The 19,704-nt window shown below is 33.7% G+C and overlaps 1 protein-coding gene across 6 annotated transcripts in view; it reads right to left on the reverse strand.

Moving 5' to 3' along the window:
• Positions 1–19,704, reverse strand: part of Cab39l (calcium binding protein 39 like) — a 121,672-nt gene that overhangs the window by 56,427 nt on the left and 45,541 nt on the right. For 5 of the 6 annotated variants that reach the window (XM_078016037.1, XM_078016033.1, XM_078016036.1 and 2 more), the window contains one exon: positions 771–913. In XM_078016037.1, coding sequence (XP_077872163.1) covers positions 771–872 — 102 coding nt within the window. In that variant the 5' untranslated portion in view covers positions 873–913. Of the gene's footprint in view, positions 1–770; positions 914–17,113; positions 17,481–19,704 lie in introns of those variants that run through there. The other variant, XM_078016034.1, reaches the window with a different exon arrangement.

Here is a 19,704-nt window from a genome sequence, read left to right on the forward strand (position 1 = left end):
TGCCAAGATAATAGGTGTGTAATATGAATTTACTGTATTTTTAATTGGTCTTTTCCTGATTATTAATTAAAAGAAGGAAACTTTTTTCTTCTTTCTGTCATTTAACATTTAGAATTACATACTTTTTTATGAAGGTCATTTTTTTCTGTTTGACTTAATATTATAAAGAACACTAGAATTAAGATATTTCTCCATCTCTTTATAAAATTTAAGATTGTGTCATATACTGAGACAGAAAAATACTGTGAACTCAAGGATATTTATTTTATAGATATCTTGAATCTTATAAACTAGTCACTTTAGAGAGAAACTGAATATGTAGGAATGAACATCTCCTTCAAAGGAATAACTAAAATACTAAAAACAAAAAACAACCTACCTGAAGTAAGCTTTGCTTACTAAGACTTTAAAACATCATGAGATAAAGTTGTACTGATGTAGAAACTATCAGTCAACCTTTAAATAAAACCTTTTCCTTTTCACATCACTATAAGATGACAATGTAAATAATCACCAATATAATCCCTGAGATCTTTAAGCTCTAAAGTCCACAGAAATCCAGGGCTGCTCAGAAGCCCTCAGTTGTAAGCCAAAAGTTAAAGACAAAAGACTGGACAGTTATCAGTTACATAAAACCTGAAATCAGTTTTACTGTACTTACACCCTGCATGCACACTACAGACCTCATTTGGGGTTCTTCATTAAGCTTTTGCATTGGATTTTGGCTTTGGAATACAGTATTTTAATAACGTTATTGTTTTTGTTCATACCTTGTCAGTCTTTTTGTCTTGCTTTTCCAAAATAGCCATGTTGTCTTTCAGTATTTTCACAATTTCTGCTGGATTTTTGTGTGATTTACTAAACAAAGGCATTTTCTTTCATATATAAAATTCTCCTCTTCCAATATGGAATGCTAAAAACAAACAAGCCAAGAAAATCATAACTTTAACTCAATATGCTGAAGTTGTTATACCAAAATGTCTTTAAAAATTTTTAATAACAGCAATAATTTGTAACATTAAAAGTTAACTAAAACAAGTTGTTTTATGCCAAATTATAAAATACCTCAAGAAAGATATTTTAAAATATTTACCTAAAAGTTTTTATTCAATGTCTTTATTTTTTCCAGCAATACAAATATAAGGCTTATGTAAGAATACAAAAGGAATATTTAATTAAAGTGAGTTGAGATGATGATACTACTAAATGATAAAATAAAACATAAAACTTAAGTGGGATTAGGATTCATATACTGTCACAAAACAATATTTAAAAGCATACCAATAACTATTGCATGGCAATTTCAAAATTGATATGTAAAATAAATTAGAATCTATTCTTTATTTACTCTTCAAATATTCAGTTGTTCTTATTCACTGATGAAAAAGCCTCTTCTATACATAATACCATGTACATATAATATACCAGTAGGGCATGATTTATTTTCCTAATGCCCTACTGGAGGGTGAAGGGGAGAAAAGAAGTATCAATTCTAGTCATTCAGAATATTTATTGCAGGCCTGGGGTTGTGGCTCAGTGGCAAAGCACTTGCCTAGCATGCATGAGGCACTGTGCTCGATCTTTAACATCACATAAATATAAAGGTATTATGTCCACCTAAAACCTAAAATAAATATTAAAAAAACTAACAGAATATCTGTTGCATAGAGCAAGAAAGCCAAATATGGCTGTCACTGCTGTAATGTATTAGAGGGGAAAATAATCTAGAAACCAAAAGCTCCAGCAAGTAAAGAATTGCTATTAATTTACATCTATAAGCTAAAATATTTCAGCTATTACTGAAATACAACTTTAAAAATAAAACTTCCCATGACCCAAGTGCCCAGAGATAGTATTTCATTGATGACTATACTACAATTATAAATTTAGGATTTATATTCCCTTCAAATTTTTACTGTATGTATAAAAATATTTTTTAAATAAAACTAGCGTACTAAGCATAATATTTGGCAACTGTTTTTTTATTTTTATATCCTGAACATCATTTCATTAATATGTTCAGATCTACTATAATATTTATATAATACAGTAGTAGGACATGATTTATTTTGGAGCATAATATATTTATATAATATACCAGTAGGGCATGATTTATTTTCCTAATTTTCCCTAATGTTCATATTATTAACAATGATGCAGTTAATCAAGGAAGAAAGAATATTGTGCGTAAATGCATATACCAATTGATAGCAGCACCCTAGGCAGCTACTTCTGTTATATAACCTTGACTATGCTTTCAAATTCTTCATCCTCTTAGATTTCTATTTATTTTCCAAATCTGTTTCTCCAGGATTTCTGCCAGATCTGTGAACTACCTTAGATCCATCCAATAAATTCCTCAAGTAACAAAATCAGTATTTGTTATTTGTGATCAAGCATTCCAATGGGATATATATGTTATAAAATAGGAACCAAAAATGTTGGTGTGAATTTTGATGACAAAAAAGGAAACTAAAAAAACATTACCCATTTCCAGAGAACTTCCCAATGTGGGAAGGGTATATAGAGGTATTTGTCCATTTTCAGTCCAAGGAAAAATTTGAAAAGCACAATAAAAAACCAAATCAGTTTCTAAAGCTAATACAAAGTTGACAGAGCATTTGAAGACAGAAATACATGAAGATCTCACTGTGTTTTTCAAATTTTTCCTTGGACTGAAAATGGACAAAAAGTTCAATGACATAGTTAATGAATTATTTCACTAAAGAAAAAGGCATAGTAGTTGCATGTTCTAGACATGTTCCTTAAGTCACTTACACTTTTTCTCATTATTTTAAAAATATATATTTACTCTCTGAATACTTAATACTCAGTGTTCAAACATTTGGCATTAAAACAGAATTTTAAAAAGATGGGGCTGGGGTTGTGGCTCATCGGTAGAGCACTTGCCTAGCACGTGTGAGGCCCTGGGTTCGATGCTCAACACCACATAAAAATAAATAAATAAATAAAGGTATTGTGTCCAACTACAGCTAAAAAAATTAATATTAAAAAAGGAAAAGAATCTAAATGAATTTGTGTAATTGTTCTCTTTCTTTGTGTAGTCCTGTCACATTAAGGGAAAGAACTATAACTACAGGAATTTCAACTAAATACTCCCTGACATCAAAACAGAGCATAAGTATGATATGGTATTACATATATATGATATGAAATTTTTTTTGTCCCTTACCTATTGCTCTGCTTGGTTTTTACCATATTGATCTAATTCTAATGTTAATTTGTTGAAATTATAAATGCTTTCAGGACTTCCATGTTAATAATGTGGTTAGCTAGTGTTTCTTGATTCATTATCTCCTTGAATTTTCATTTGTTGGTTCATTCACTTATTCACTGAACAAATAACCTGAGTAAGTACTATGTATAAGCACCTTGCTTAGTGCTAGGGATAGAGCCATGAACAAGAAAAACATAATTCCTGTTCTTTGGAGCTTATTAAGAAGGAAAAAAAGCAGACATTTTAGGGGCAATGGGATTATGTAACAGTCTAATACTATATGGTGCCTCTTAATAAACAGTATTCTTTTAAAATTATTTCCTATTTTAAATGTACCTAGTTACTATAATAAGTATAATATATAAAATTAATGTAATAATGTTATAAAATTTCAAAGGATCTTTACTTTTCAATTTTAGGACCCATACTTTGAGGGAACTCAAAGCTCATACATTCAAATGATGCAGCTCCAGCCCCCAACGCTCCAGCAAATTACAACATTTCCTATGTGCCCAGTTCTCCATGTCCAGTCCCACTCTACTCCCAGACCAAACATTTCCCCCCTTCACCCACAAACTTGGGGATGCTGTTCTGTTTGGGAAACTGTACTGGTCACTGTGTATGCATCTACTCCAATATCATCATTTACCCCATTAGTTATTTAAGAAATGAGCCAACTGACCACGCACAGTGGCTCATACCTGTAATCCCACCTGCTTGGGAGGCTGATATAGGAGATCAGCTTGGGCAACTGGACAACTTAGTGAGCTCCTGTTTCAAAATTAAAAATAAAAAAAGGCTTGAGGATGTACCTCAGTCATAAAATTCTTGGTTAGCATGCTCAAGGCCCTGGGTTCAGTTTCCAATACAGCAAACAAACAAACAAAAAAGAAGTGAGCCAACTGGCACTCAAAACCACCTGCTACATAAACACAAGATTGACAGACTAGATTCAGAAGTTATCACCACTGTCTGGTTGTCATTTTCCTATCTGTAAAGTGAAGGGGTTCTTAAAGTAAGATAGCACATCATATATTGAAATTAGGCCATATATAGTGGACTCTAGGTTATTAATCACTATTTCACGTTCATTCCAAGTCTTTAACTCTTACCATCCATCATAGTCAAACAAAGTGCTTAAGGTAGGGACAAAAGGAATAGCAGAACCCTGAAAACTTGCCTTCTGGGGATAAGATGGTGACAGAAATTTTTCCTTAAAGACTATCTTAGAGTTTTCCTTTTTTTGTGTGTGTGTGATATTGGGGATTGAACCCAGGGCCTTGTGCATGCAAGGAAAGCACTCTGTCAACTGAGCTATATCCTCAGTCCTTATCTTAAAGTTTTAAGAATGGATTATATGGTGGCAGGTGGTGGCGTGTGCCTGTAATTCCAGCAGCTTGAGGCTGAGGCAGTAGAATTGCAGGTTCAAAGCCAGCCTCAGCAAAAGTGAGGCACCAAGCAACTCAGTGAGCCCCTGTCTCTAAATAAAATACAAAATGGCTGGGGACGTGGCTCGGTGGCTGAGTGTCCCTGAGTTCAAACCCCAGTACTCTCCCCCCTAAAACAAAAAAGATGGACTGAACATTATATTTCAGCAAAGCAGGCAGGAGAGACAGGAAAAGATGCCATGTCAATCTAACACACTGATGTTAGATGAATGCCTCTTAGGGGTGGAAAACTTGAGGCCAGGCACATCATCCTGTCCTCAGCATTATTGCTGACAGGGGAGGCATGCAGCACACAAATGTTAATAGACTGACACTGGCCCTATTGCACTTTTTCACTTTCAAAACAAGTAAACTGGGGCTGGGATTGTGGCTTGGTGGTAGAGCTCTTGCCTCGCATGTGTGAGGCATAGGGTTCGATCCTCAGCACCAAATTAAAAATAAATAAAACAAAGATATTTTTTTTTAAAGTGAGTAAATTGGGTGGCGCACGCCTATAATCCCAGTGATTTTGGAGACTGAGACAGGAGAATCATGTTCAGAGTCAGCCTCAGCAACTCTGAAGCGCTGAAGTCTATAAAATTCTGGGAAAGAAAGTCTATAACCTCATAATTAAATCTCTAGCTAATATATATCATTTATTTGTGAACACATTATGCATACTTATTAAAACAAAAAATGAGATGGAATAAAGCCCAAAAAGTGCTCAACGAAATGTTAAAAAAAAAAATTCAGAAACAGTCTTGAAAGGAAGTCTTTATATTGTTGGTAAGACATGTAGGAGGGTGAGAATCTACAATTATAATTCATTCATAAGGGAATAAAAATAAACAAGAATTGAACAAAGAAGTTAAAAAGGAAACCTAAAACCTCCAAGAAAAGGATGGAAATAATGATAGAAGAAGAAAATCTCTGGAGCTAATTTGGTCCCTGCTTCTTCTGGTGACAGATCTGTCGGCTGTGCTCCCTACTCCATCCCACCAAAAGGGTGAGAATGTCATGCAGTCATGCCAGAGTGTTCCATTATGCCAGCTACAGCAGTTGGCTCACAAGCTAATCAAAATTTAAAAGGTGGAAGGCACAAGCATTAGTAAGGATTGGAAAAAAGGGAAACTTGTACATTGTTATAGAAAGTGGTAAGGGAGGTTCCTCTAAATGTTAGAACTTGGGGCTGGGGTTGTGGCTCAGTGGCAGAGGCTCATCTACCATGTGGAAGGCCCTGGGTTCCATTCTCAGCACCACATAAAGATAAGTAAATAAAATAAAGGTATTGTGTCCAATTACAACTAAAAAATAAATATTTTTTAAAAAATGTTAGACCTACTAACTGATCCAGTAATCCTACTTCTGGATAAGTATCCAGAGGAACTGAAATCAGAATGTTGAAGAGAGATCTGCACTCCCATACTCACTGCAGCGCTATTCATAACAGCCAATGTGTAGAATCAACCTAAATGTGTAAGCAGATGAATGGATAAGGAAAATGTGGTATATACTGTAGAATGGGAGAAAATCTTTGCCAGCTGTTCCTCTGAGAGGGGATTAATATCCAGAATACATAAAGAACTCAAAACATTTAACAATCAAAAAACAAATAATAAATGGGCAAAGGAACTAAACAGACACTTCTCAAAAGAATAAATACAAATGGTCAACAAATATATGAAAAAATGTTCAAAATCTCTAGTAATCAGGGAAATGCAAATCAAAACTAAGATTTCATCTTATTCCAGTCAGAATGGCAGTTATGAAGAACACAAATAATGTTAAATGCTGGTGAGGATGTGGGGGAAAAGTACATTGTTGGTGGGAATGCAAATTACTATAGCCACTCTGGAAAGGAGTGTAGAGATTCCTCAAAAAATTAGGAATGGAACCAGCAAATGACTTAGCTGCCTACTCCTTGGTCTTTACCCAAAAGAACTAAAATCAGCATACTCTAGTAATATAGACAATACAATGTTTATAGCAGCACAATTCACAAGAGCCAAATTATAGTTCAGATGCCCATCAATAGATTAATAGATCAGCCATAAAGAAAAATGAAATAATGTCATTTGCCAGTAAATGAATAGAAATGGAGAACATCATGCTAACTGAAATAAGCCAGACTCAGAAAATCAAGGGTAGGATGTTTTCTCTCATATGGGGAAACTAGAGCAAAAAAAAGGGAAAGAAGGCAGCTGGAGGGCAGGAGTGAGATCATATCATAAATATATAGGGAACATCAGTGGAGGAGGGAGGGTGGGAAGAGGGAAAGATGGGAAAGTGGAGGAAATGAAATGAACTTAAGAAAATCATGTTATATGCATAGATAAGTGTACTACAGGGAATTTCACTTTTATGTATATATGGAAAGTACCAATAAAAATAAATAAATGAGGGGCTGGGGTTGTAGCTCAGTGGTAGAGCACTTGCCCTGCATGCATGAGGTCCTGGGTTTAATCCCCAATACCCCATAAAAATAAACAAATAAAAATAAAAATATTGTGTCCATCTACAACAACAACAACAAAAATACACACACACACACACACACACACACATACACACACAAAAAGACAAGACCAATTTAAAAAAAATAAATGAATGAGTGAAGGAAAAAATCAGTAAGGTAAAGGAAGAATAGGGGGAGAGAGGAGGGAAGGGAAAGTGGGATTGAAAGAGATTGAAATTAAAGATTCTATTCACGTATGACTTTATCAGTGAACCCAACTATTATGTATAATTATAATACTCTAATAAAAAGAAAAGAACAAAAAAAATGTGGCATGTGTACATAATGGAATGCTGTTCAGCTTCAAAGGAGGGGGGGAATTGTCATTTGTGACAAGTTGGATGAATCTGGAGGACATTATGCTAAGCGAAATAAATCAGGCACAAAAAGTCAAACACTGCATGGTCTCACTTACATAGGGAATCTAAAGCAGTTTAACTGAGTATGGTGGTGCATACCTATAATCCCAGCAACTTGGGAGGCTGAGGCAGGAGGATCTCAAATTCAAGGCCAACCTGGACAATTTAGAGAGGCCCCAAATAAATGAAAATAGAGAGGGATGTAGCTCAATAGTAGAGTGCCCCGGGGTTCAATCCCTAGTACCACCACCAACACCACTAAAAACAGTGAACTCAGAAGTAGAGAGTAGAATGATGGTTACCAGAGAATGAGAGGGTGAAAAGGGAGGGACTAAAGAGTTGTGGATTGGATGGTACAAAGTTTCAGATAGACAGGAGGAATAGTTTTGAGATATATTGAACAGTAGGATGAGATGACTCTAGTCAATAATAGTATATATTTTAAACTAATGGTAAACTTCAACTGTCTTACCATAAAAAATGACAGGTAAGTGAAATGATGGCTATGTTAATTAGCTTGATATAATTATTACATTGTATACATGTCAAATAGCACACTGTACCCCATAAATGTATATAATTATGTCTATCAAAAATAATAATTAAAAAATCCTTCACTAGAACTTTCCTTCTTAATATTTTAAGTTCAATAATTTAAAAGTTGAGCTTATTACTTAATTGAATGTAATAAGATATAAATTTTAAAATATTTATTTTATTTGGCACCAGGTATTGAACCCTGGGGTGCTTGTCATTGGGCTACATCTCAGTCTTTTTTATTTTTTGAGATAGAGTCTCACTAAGTCACTTAGGATCTTGCTAAATTGCTGAGGCTGGCCTTGAACTTGGGATCTTGGACCCTCTGGTCTCCACCACCTGAGTCACTGGGATTACAGGCATGCACCACGGAGCCTGACTAAAACATTTAAATATTAATCATTTAAGTGAAATGTTTTTAAAAGGAGTAGGAAACAATGTAACAGCTTCCTATATTACTCTACAGCTTAAAAATATAAAACAACTGAAGCAATCGCTTTAGTTGCTGGTATAATACATCCTATTTATGATCTGGTATTTACTACCTATTCGTTAGGTTCTGTTTTTAATTGTTTACTATTACAAATATTACTGTAATATATACTCTTTTGCATGCCTACTTGTGCATTGACTAAGAGTTTCTTAAGGAATATTGGTTCCAACATTTTTGTTCCTGAATACAAAATATGAATATTATTAAAATATCAAAAAGTTCATGGTTTGGTACAGTTCTAGTCACAAGTCCAAAAAATGATTTTTTTTTGTTAACTAAATTTAATCAAGAATACTGAGCCAGGTGTGGTGGCACATGCCTATAATCCCAGCTGCTCAGGAGGCTGAGATGGGAAGATTTCAGTTCAAAGCCAGCCTCAGCAAAAGCAAGGCTCTAAGCAACTCAATGAGACCCTGTCTCTAAGTAAAATAAAAAATAGGACTGGGGATGTGGCTCAGTGGTCAAGTGCCCCTGAGTTTAATCTCCCATACACCCACCCACCCACAAATACTAAATAAGGGGCTGGGAATGTGCTAAGTGGTATAGTCCTTGCCTGGAATACACGAGGCCCTGGGTCGAAATTCCTAAGCACCAAAAACAAAAACAATTAAGAATAACAAATTTTATTTTTTTTGGTGCTAGGGATTGAAACTAGGGTCTCACACATGATAAGTATATGGTGTAACACTGAGCTTACCTCCCAGCCCAATAACAAATTTTAGAAAGGAAGATTAGGTAGGAGGGAATGAAATGAAAAGTGTTATAATAAGGTCACTGTGGCATAAGAAAACAGGTAAATGAAACAAAACAGCTCGGATACAGATATTAATATTGGTGAGTTTCAATTTCTAGGTGTAAAACAATTTCTGTAATTTTATTTCACTTTATTTATTTATTTTTTGTATTGGGGATTGAACCCAAATGTACTTTACCACTGAGCCACATTCCAACCCTTTTTAAGTTTTATTTTGAGACAGGGTCTCACTAAGTTGCTTAGGGCTTTGCTAAATTACTAAGACCTGTCTTGACGGGCTGGGGATGTGGCTCAAGCGGCAGCACGCTCGCCTGGCATGCGTGTGGCCCGGGTTTGATCCTCAGCACCACATACAAACAAAGATGTTGTGTCCGCCGAGAACTAAAAAATAAATATTAAAAAAATTCTCTCTCTCTTAAAAAAAAAAAAAAAAAAGACCTGTCTTGAATTTATGGTCCTCTTGCCCCAGCCTCCTTGCTGGGATTATTGGCATGTGCCACCATGCCTGACCCAATTTCTATAATTTTAGAAGAGATGAAATTAATTTTTTTTTTTGGTGTGTGTGTGTGTGTATTTTGTGGAGCTGGGGAATAAAACCCAGGCCCTTATATGTGCTAGACAAGCACTCTACCACTGTGCCGAGTCTTCAGCTCTATGAGGAAAGAAATCTCAAAGAAAAATACCGACAAATCAAAGTTAATATAAATATGCCACAAATACAAAATTTCTGAATTTCTGTATATAAGATGATAAAAGTTACAAGCAACCTAGAGAATTCTGTGACATGGATATTAAAAACAGGGCTATGCCATTTATAAAGGAAGGTATTTTTAAGTGATCTCATTAAGGAAAAAAAATATACACAATGGAAAAACCACAAAGGAGGGCTGGGGCTGTAGCTCAGTGGCAGAGCTCTTGCCTTGCATGGGTGAGGCCTGGGTTTGAGCCTTAGTATCTCATAAAATTAAAGAAAATAAAGGCATGCTGTACATCTACAACTACAATTTTTTTTTAAATCCACAAAGGAGGAAATATAATTAACACAGTACATATTTAACCATTCTCTGCAACTTGAAAAAATACAAACTCAAAGTGAAACACTATTTTGTCCACTATATAATAGTTTTTTTTTTTGTTTTGTTTTGATAAAATTTCTATTGATGGACTGGTGGAACAGGATCTTTCTTTACTAGTGGGAATGTAAATTGGACAGTAATTTGGCTGTGTGGTTCTAGAAACTTAAAATATCCCCAACCTATGACTTCTGAGTAATTTTACCTCTGATTTTCTGTCCTAAGAAAATTAAAACAAGGAGTTATCTTTATATGGAAAAATGTTTTTTGCAATGTTGGTTTAATAATGAAAAATTTAGAACAATCTAAATGTCTAAAGGAGGAGGATAATTAAACAACTTGTTATATACCTATTTGATATGTTATTGGTGCATGTCATTGATTTTCAATGAAATAAATTTTTCTTACATGTTTACATCTCTGAAATTTAGGGTGTCTTATAATTGACTTGCAGGTTTTCCCCCTAGTTGGTGGTACAGGAAGTAACTAAATACCTTAATTATTAGGTTTGACGAAACATGGTTTATGGCTATGAAAATGTTTCTGAAGAGTGTGAGATGGAATGAAAATGTTAATATTAGAAATATATACCATGTTGTAGATCATAACTACAGCTATGTAAAGCAAGCAAACAAAAGCAAAAACAAAGCCTATGTGTAAAAAAATATTTTTTATAACCTTAATTAGTAATTGCTTCTGGGTAATATAGTCAGCTATGGATGCTTAGTTTTCTTCTTCCCTCAAATATTTTTTCCAAATTGTATGTACAATAAACCCTGCATTTGCTTTTATAATGAAAATATCATCTCTCAAATTATATTCTTTTTTAACAATAATTATTTTTAAAAAATATTTATTATTATTTTTTTAGTTTTAGGGGGACACAATATCTTTATTTTATTTTTATGTGGTGTTGAGGATCAAACCCTGCGCCCCGCACTATCGCTTGAGCCACATCCCCAGCTCTCAAATTATATTCTTAACAAGTAAACAGATAACCATCTTTTAAAGTTCAGCTTATGGAATATCTGATTAAAACATTAATCAAATATTATTTTTTTGGCTAGGAAGTTTCATGAAGAGTAGAACTTGGCTCAGATTCTGGAGAGAAAGTCAAAAAAGATCATTCAGCTCTGCTCCCAAGGAACTCAGACCCTATAGATTTTATACTAGGTTTTGGCAGCATTCGTTTTCTTTAAACACAGGAAAATCTTTCATATTCCTAACTTGTGTGTGTGGCATCACTGAAGATGGCCCAATGTCAACCATTTAAGTGAGTGATTTATATGGAGATGAGAGCTGGGAAGAGGGTACCCAGGGGAAGCGGTCACTTAAGGTATTAAATGCCCTTGTTATTCCACTTAAAATATTTCAAAGGGGAATAAATGTCTGTAGGTAGCTAATGAGTATTTCCAGACCCTTATGTCTAACTTCCTAATGTCCTGTTGTATGACAGTTCTGACTTTCAAAGGTTTCCCCAGAAAATTTGAGGAAGTAGGAAATTTATCTGTGAGGTCAAACCATAAGAAGTACCTGTACAACCAAACTACTAAAGTATTACAAGAAAGTCAGCTAAGAAAAATTAACCTTTTTTTCCTTCATATAAGTTTATTTTATTTTATAGTCAGCAATGAGTCAAAGAGTAACATTTCCAAAATTGTATCTTACAAATTCTTAATTTAAAATTAAGGTACATACACACTTTTTGGTTCTCTTAAGCCAAAAAAATTAAAATAAGCCTACCATCACCTTGAAAAAATTCAAAAAGTTTCAAGAATCTAACATTCTTTTACCTATATTCCAAATAGGACTCATAAACAGAAATAAATGCAATAAAAATGCATCAAAGGCAAAGAATTGAACCTATAAGATTCATTTTTTTTTAGAGAGAGAGTGAGAGAGAATTTTAATATTTATTTTTTAGTATTTGGCAGACACAACATCTTTGTTTGTATGTGGTGCTGAGGATCGAACCCGGGCTGCACACAGCTACCGCTTGAGCCACATCCCCAGCCCTATAAGATTCATTTTTAAAGACTCAATAGAATGGTGATTGCATAAGTATACACACCTGTCAATACTAATTAAACTCTTCTTTTAAAATGCATGCATTTGATTATGTGTAAGCTTTAAAATAAAAATACACCTGAAACTTCTACTGCATTGTATACTAGAAGGCCAACCCCTCCAAAATTGTAATTGAGAATTACCTTCACAGAGATGATAAATCCTCATTCATCTGGAAACCATGGTTAGACTAACATCAGAATAAAAACTCCTTTGACAAGAGAAACCCATGTCCCTTAATAGCTTTTTATTTTTTTAAAAAATATTTCTTTAGTTGGAGAAGAACACAATACCTTTATTTTTTTTTTTATATGGTGCTGAGGGTCAAACCCAGTATCTTATACATTCAAGGTAGGTGCTCTATCACTGATTACAGGTTCAGTCCCTAGTGTTTTAATTTTAAAGCATGTAACATGGAAGTAAATTTTAAAATAGAATTAATATATGAAGTTAGATTGTATATATTCCTAAGAACCCTACTACTGTTGTAGAAAGAACTAGTAACTTCATTCATTAAGATCACAGCTGTATTTCCATTGACAGCTCTAATCATTTTTTTGGAGCTAAAATTGTCCACATTTATTAACTATTTTAATGTTGTCAATGAATAATGATTTTTATATTAGGATTTCATAATCTCAATTTATAGCAGGGATCCGAAGCTAGGTTAGTATTCTCAAAAATTGGTAACTATAATGAGAGGATCAGATCTCACTGAAACTTACAAATAGTTATTTTTTTACAACAGAATTACTAAGACAAACTTAGAATTCAGTTTTGTTCAGTCTGTCCTGTAAGTATATATATACTGCCCATATTACATTTTGGTTAGATACTGTTACTGGCATTACAAGGTTTATAGGAATTCTGTAAAATGTAACTTTTATAGCTTCATTAAGGACCTCTACCTAATTATTTGCCAACTATAAAAAACATTAACATGGAAGAATAGAGATGAATGTGATCTAACTGAAGTTATTTCTTATTCTATAGAAATATAGAAACCTGAATCATCATATTGATTCAGTTTTTCTGGCTAGGAAATTTAATATAATCCTTCATCCTTCCAAAGTTGGAAAAGACATGAGTTTCTGCTAGAAACTCAAGACATGTAAGACACAAAACAGGAAACTGTATTGTTTCATTTATAGGTAATAAAGATTTCAGTTTAAGCCTATTATTTTAATTACCAATGGAATACAAAGTATGAACATAATAGGCATGTTAATATAGCTTTAATAGGTTTTTTCCTTCTTAAGGAAATGTCAGCTAAATATTATCTTTAGGCTACATTATAAAGATATACGTATAGGTACATATACACAATAGGAAATTATCCAAATCCATCCCAATTTATTCAATAAATATTTATTAAGAACCTATTATATGCTGTTTAAACTACTCATTTTTTTTATATAATTTTGAGTACAATGAAGAAAGTGTTTCTTGATCAAATGGAAAAGCTTTCCTACCTCTAAAAATTATCCAAGGTAAATGTAACTTTCCATCTATTATATTGTTTGTTTTATTATATTTATTATATCAAACTTTACATATTGGCACTCTAGAGAAATTTTCCAGGCCAGTATAACCAAAATTAACTTGAATAGGCTTAATTTGAAACTTTCAAACAGGTGATATTTCTTCATATTCTGGGTAAGCATATGCATATGAGTTAAAGTTGACACCTGACTTCAGAATGTCTCATCTACTCAAGATTCCTAGCAGGAAAAACTGCTTTCACTCATCACCTATCCTACTCACTCAGGATTGTCACCAAGGTATACCATGGTCTTTTCTTTTTAAAAGTGAGGCCTATTCTGCCCAACTTTTTTTTTGTACCAGGGATTGAACCTAGAGGCACTTACACTGAGCCACATCCCTAGCCGTTTTCTTCCTTCCTTCCTTCCTTCCTTCCTTCCTTCCTTCCTTCCTTCCTTCCTTCCTTCCTTCCTTCCTTCCTTCCTCTTCCTTCCTTCCTTCCTTCCTTCCTTCCTTCCTTCCTTCTTCCTTCCTTCCTTCCTTCCTTCCTTCCTTCCTTTCTTTCTTTTAAATTGCTTAGGGCCTGAGCCTCCCAAGTCGCTGGGATTATAGGCAAGTGCCACTGTGCCCAGCTTCTGTCCTACTTTTGTCTTGTTCACATCTCACAATTCAGTCAATTCTTGTTAGGCCATCTCTTTTTTTTTTTTTTTTAACATTAGCAGGTTTTTTAAAAAAATATTTATTTTTTAGTTGGACACATATCTTTATTTTTATTTTTATGTGGTGCTGAGGATCGAACCCAGGGTCTCACACGTGCGAGGCTGGCACTCTACAGCTGAGCCACAACCCCAGCCCCATTAGCAGCTTTTTTAAGTATGTTTTTTAGCTGTTGATGGACCTTTATATTCATTTATTTACTTATTTTAAATTTTTTTAGTTGTTGATGGACCTTTATTTTATTTGTTTATTTATATGTGGTACAGAGAATCGAACCTAGTGCCTCACACATAGGAGACGAGCGCTCTACCATGGAGCTACAACCCCAGCCCTATTTTCATTTATTTTTTTATGAGGTGCCAAGGATGGAACCCAGTGCTTCACACATGCCAGGCAAGCACTCTACCACTGAGCTATGGCCCCAGCCCCCATCTCTTTCTCTTAATGAAAAAAAAAATCTGTGGCCTTAAATCCTGTTATCTTTTTGGATACCTTGGGAATGCTATTTCATTTCTTTTTTTGTAAATCAAAGAAACAGTACTGTTCCCACATACTGACTATTATTAGTTGCCTACTATGTGCTGCTCGCTGGGCTCCACCTCAGGAATGTTTAAGCAAGAAAGCGACAGTTGGAAATATTCCTGTAGCAAGGAAAAGAAATCCCTGAATCTCATAAACAGTGCGATCAACTTGGAAGCATGTGAACGTAATTAGAAATCCTATATATAATCATCTTTCAAAATACTATTCAACTCTTATTAAACTTGTTTTTCTTCAAGCATTAATATTTAGGATAAATAAAAATAATGTCTTCTTGTTTTATTAAGTTTCATCACTAGTGTAGATTTTCTAATCTCTCCTAAGGTGGCAATGGTCTTTCTATAGTATGGATAAAATATGATCTTAGGCTATAATAAAAGCCCAGCAGCCATTTGATATGTTGTTTCCCAGGCAAAATGAGTTCCAAATTCCCAACAGCCCACAAACTTCTGAAATACAAAGCATTTGTAAATTAGGGATGACTTATTCTTTATGTCTATATTTACATGCCTGTAGGCTTAAGAAATGGTGCCATCTCTAAGGTAATCCTATTTAATGACTAGTTTTAAAATAAAATTTTCTGAAGATTGTCAAGCTAAATGCAAATTTTCTATCCAAGAACTGAGTGTGGGAAATTATGTAAAGAAGTAAAAGTTTGTTTGTGATATGTCTTTTATATTTACTTTGGACTTTAAGTATAAGATATTAGTCCAGAAAAGGTTTCTACAGACCAGCTAAGTGAGTTGCTTCTTATATATAGGTCAATAGGCAGAGGGAAAAAACCCCCACAAAATTCCACAAAACAAAACCTGTCTTACAGGCTTCTATACACCTAGAGGAGATATTAGGGAACGTACAGCCACTTTATATCTAGGGTGCAGACCCTTTTAATACATTTTGCTGATACTCTGCCAAAGTTTTCCTTTTAGCTAATTCATTCTGCTTTAAAGGATTCACTTGAATCAGTAACTAAGGACATATGTTTCTTCAAGCCTTTAAGGGTAGATTAGAAACTCTGCTTAGAATGGCACATCTGTATGCAATGATTCAATGTAGTAGTTAACAATACATATACTTCCTCCTATAGAACAATTACATGCTTTCTGTTGATGCCTTTAAAAATATATAGCATGCAATCTATCTAGAGATTATATAAATGAAGGTTTTTATTGGCATTAAAGTAAATATTTTAAGAATGTATTTTTCTTTTCTCTGTTCTTCTAGTTATAATAGTTCTTCAGCAGAACAATGAGTATGAGAGCTTGGTAGCAGCTATAAGAACAAAATAACTGCTTTTTTTATTCCTTAACTTAGAAATCTATGTGCATTCATTTTATATCAATAGTAAATTTTACTGGTAAATTGTTTAATTTTTATTTTCCTTACAGAACTTTGAAAAAATCAGGTGTCACTACTGGATCTCACAGTAGCATTCAACATTTAAATTATATCCTTTTAATTAATGGTATACAATACTATGAATTGAGGGAATGATGTAATTTATAATAACTTATAAAACTAGACACCAGTATGATAACTGATGATATACAGAAAAGGCTAACTTTTGAATTTTCATGCAGTTAAAAGAGAAACACAAAAACTGGTATAATGCCACTATTTTATTTTTGGAAACTCTTTGTAAATAAAAACTCATTTCCAAAATAAGATATTCCATGGACACAGAATAGTTGGTAAAGGTTCAAGTGCCTTAGGCAACAGAGAAGTATTGTTTTGTAGTTGTTGTTTTTGCAAACCTCTCCTAGTAACAGCAGTTCATCATGCAAAAGAAATAAGGTAACAGCATAATTTAAAATAAAATAAGCAATAACTGTGGAAAAGTAAAAATTGAAGCCCCACATTAATTCCTTTTCTACATCCCAAACTGGTATAGATAACCTTGTTGCTACTCACCAAATGGTATAGAAACGAGGCTTGTCTACGCAACAGAAAGTAGACACATGGTGAGGTGCTGAAGACAGCTCTTTCTTGGGCTCAAAGCACTTTAGAAGAAGTAACCTTTTTCTTCCATTTATTAGAGAATGTCTCCTTATTACCAAAGTGTTGCAGAGAAGAGTTTGCACAATTCCTACTTGACTTTCTGCCTCTCTCTCTCTGAAGATTAACAGTTACCACGGGAAAACGTTAGCAGAAATCGCATAGAGCGGCTGTAAATTTCCACTCTGCTTGCTCTCAGATTCCAAGCTTTGCTTGTCTCTTAATCTGTCACAGGCAGTTCTGTTTCTGGTCAAACCAGCTTGCTTATTCGTCCTCCTCTCCCTCTAACATGCACTTTTCGATACATACCACACAGTCACAGCTCCCTCTTTTTTCCCTCCCCGATTGTGTAATGTCACAGGAATGCAATTAAGCTGAGGCAAAATTAATTCTTGGGCAAAAAAAAGAAAAATTCTAAGAATAAACAAAAAATTTTCATCACTTTTACTCTGTAAATCTTAAATGTATTCATGCATAAAGTTTTGTCAACTGATTAAACTGGCTTGACCATCTTGGTAAAAAATGTAAATAAAGGTTTCCAACAAAGGTATGTTGGTAGTAATAATAGCATTCATCTGCTAATGTATTAGCTCCTCGGGGAAGTTGCTCTTCTCCTTCTCCAATCGTAATAAGAAAGTGGAGCAAGTAAACATGAAAGCACTATGAACTTAATCTTGAAATATAAAAAAGCAAAGAAGATTTTTGACTAAGGTATTTATAATTTAATTTTAACAGTTTAATTTTATGAAAATTTAATGAATTTTTAATATGTTTTGAAACTCAGACCAACATTTGCACTTATAAAGGAAAAATTGTAAAGAACCCAGAAAAATACTGACATTAAAAAAGGTTATTTAACATTTAGACCAGCTTAATCATGTCTGTGCAAACTACATGTCATTATTTCATTTGGAAAGAAAGTTTTTCCCCTCTATGCACTATTGGTCAGGATGCATTTTAACTCTTCAATGAGAATTATAAGGCTACAAAAAAACATTTAAACATTAATTTACATCTATAATCATAGAGAAAAATCCCTTAAAATTGAAAATTTCTTTAAGTTTGGGGATGAGGAATTGAGTGGGAACGTGGCTGACAGGTTTAGATGGCATTTGCAGGATTCTTCAGAATTAGAAGGCAAGGTGCACAGCTTGTTCTGTATTGGAAGCTGGTCAGAGATGCTTCAGATTTCCATTCTAGCCCCAAAGACTTTGAGGTTCTCCCCCTTCCACTCTCAGTTTTCAAACAAAATTTTGAACCCTTCTAACAAATCTTCCAATTACAAAGCTAACAGAGTAGTTATTAGATCTATTATTAAGTAACACAGTAATCTTATCCTTTGCAAAACTAAAATATCTCTAAAGAATATAAGTTTAAGGTTAAAGAAAAATCTGTAAATAGTTGTTTATACACCTTAAGAAAAAATAAGCAAATCAATTTGGGTTTAAAATATATATTTTTAAATTTGGTTCCTTTAAAGTAGTGTTTTAGAATTTAAATATACTATGCAGTAATTTGGTTATTAACACCTAAGAAATAGGCATCAAAGAAGTCTAGCAATAACTCTGCTAATTATTTTTTCAATCAGTAGCTTTGCAAAATTTTATTTCCTACTTTTAAAGAGAAATTAAATAATGATTATCCTAAATCAGCAAGGGATATTAAGTACCTAATATTGTGAGTTATATTCCAAAGAATACAAAGAAACTCAGAATTTGTAAGATTGGTTCTGAGAATAACTACAAGGTTAATTTTTTTAAAACTCATTTTAAAATTGGGAAACTTTACATGAGTTTACAGCAGATTCAAAGTCACAAAATTAAAGAGTTTAAAACATATAGGGCTAGAAATGTTGCTCAGTGGTAGAATGATTGCCTAGACCCTGGGTTCAATCCTCAATACCACAAATATACATATAAATTAAACAAAAATTATATATAATACATGTGCATGTGTTTGTGTGTGGGGGGGTGTGGGTGTGTATATATATGTATATAAGATTAACTACATATGATTGTGTATTTGATTCCTACCAAGTACTATTTTCCCCCATATTTTTTGTTGGTGCATTATAATTATACATAATGGTGGATTCATTGTTACATGTTTGTATCATTCCCCAGTATTTTCTCTGTCTTCTCTTCCCTCCCTTCAGTTTTCATGAAAACTGCTCCTTATACCTCCCTCTCCCCATTCCCACCTTTCTTTTCTTTTTTCCTGTGTAGCTTCCACATGAAAGAGAACATACAACCCTTAACCTGTTGAGTTTGGCTTATTTCGCTTAACATAATGATCTCAACTTCCATCCATTTTCCTGCTTGACACAAAATTTTGTTCTTCTTTATGGCTGAATAAAACTCTATTGTATGACTCCCAGTCTAGTTCCATAGTTTGGTTATTGAATTGCTAAGTACCATTTTTTAAAAATTATTTTTAAAGATGTACTCAAAGAAATCACAAAATGCAACCTTATTAGACCACAAAGAAATCTATTTATTATTTCAAAA

Source organism: Ictidomys tridecemlineatus, chromosome 6, assembly GCF_052094955.1.
Source record: "Ictidomys tridecemlineatus isolate mIctTri1 chromosome 6, mIctTri1.hap1, whole genome shotgun sequence".
Classification (NCBI taxonomy): Eukaryota; Metazoa; Chordata; class Mammalia; order Rodentia; family Sciuridae; genus Ictidomys; species Ictidomys tridecemlineatus.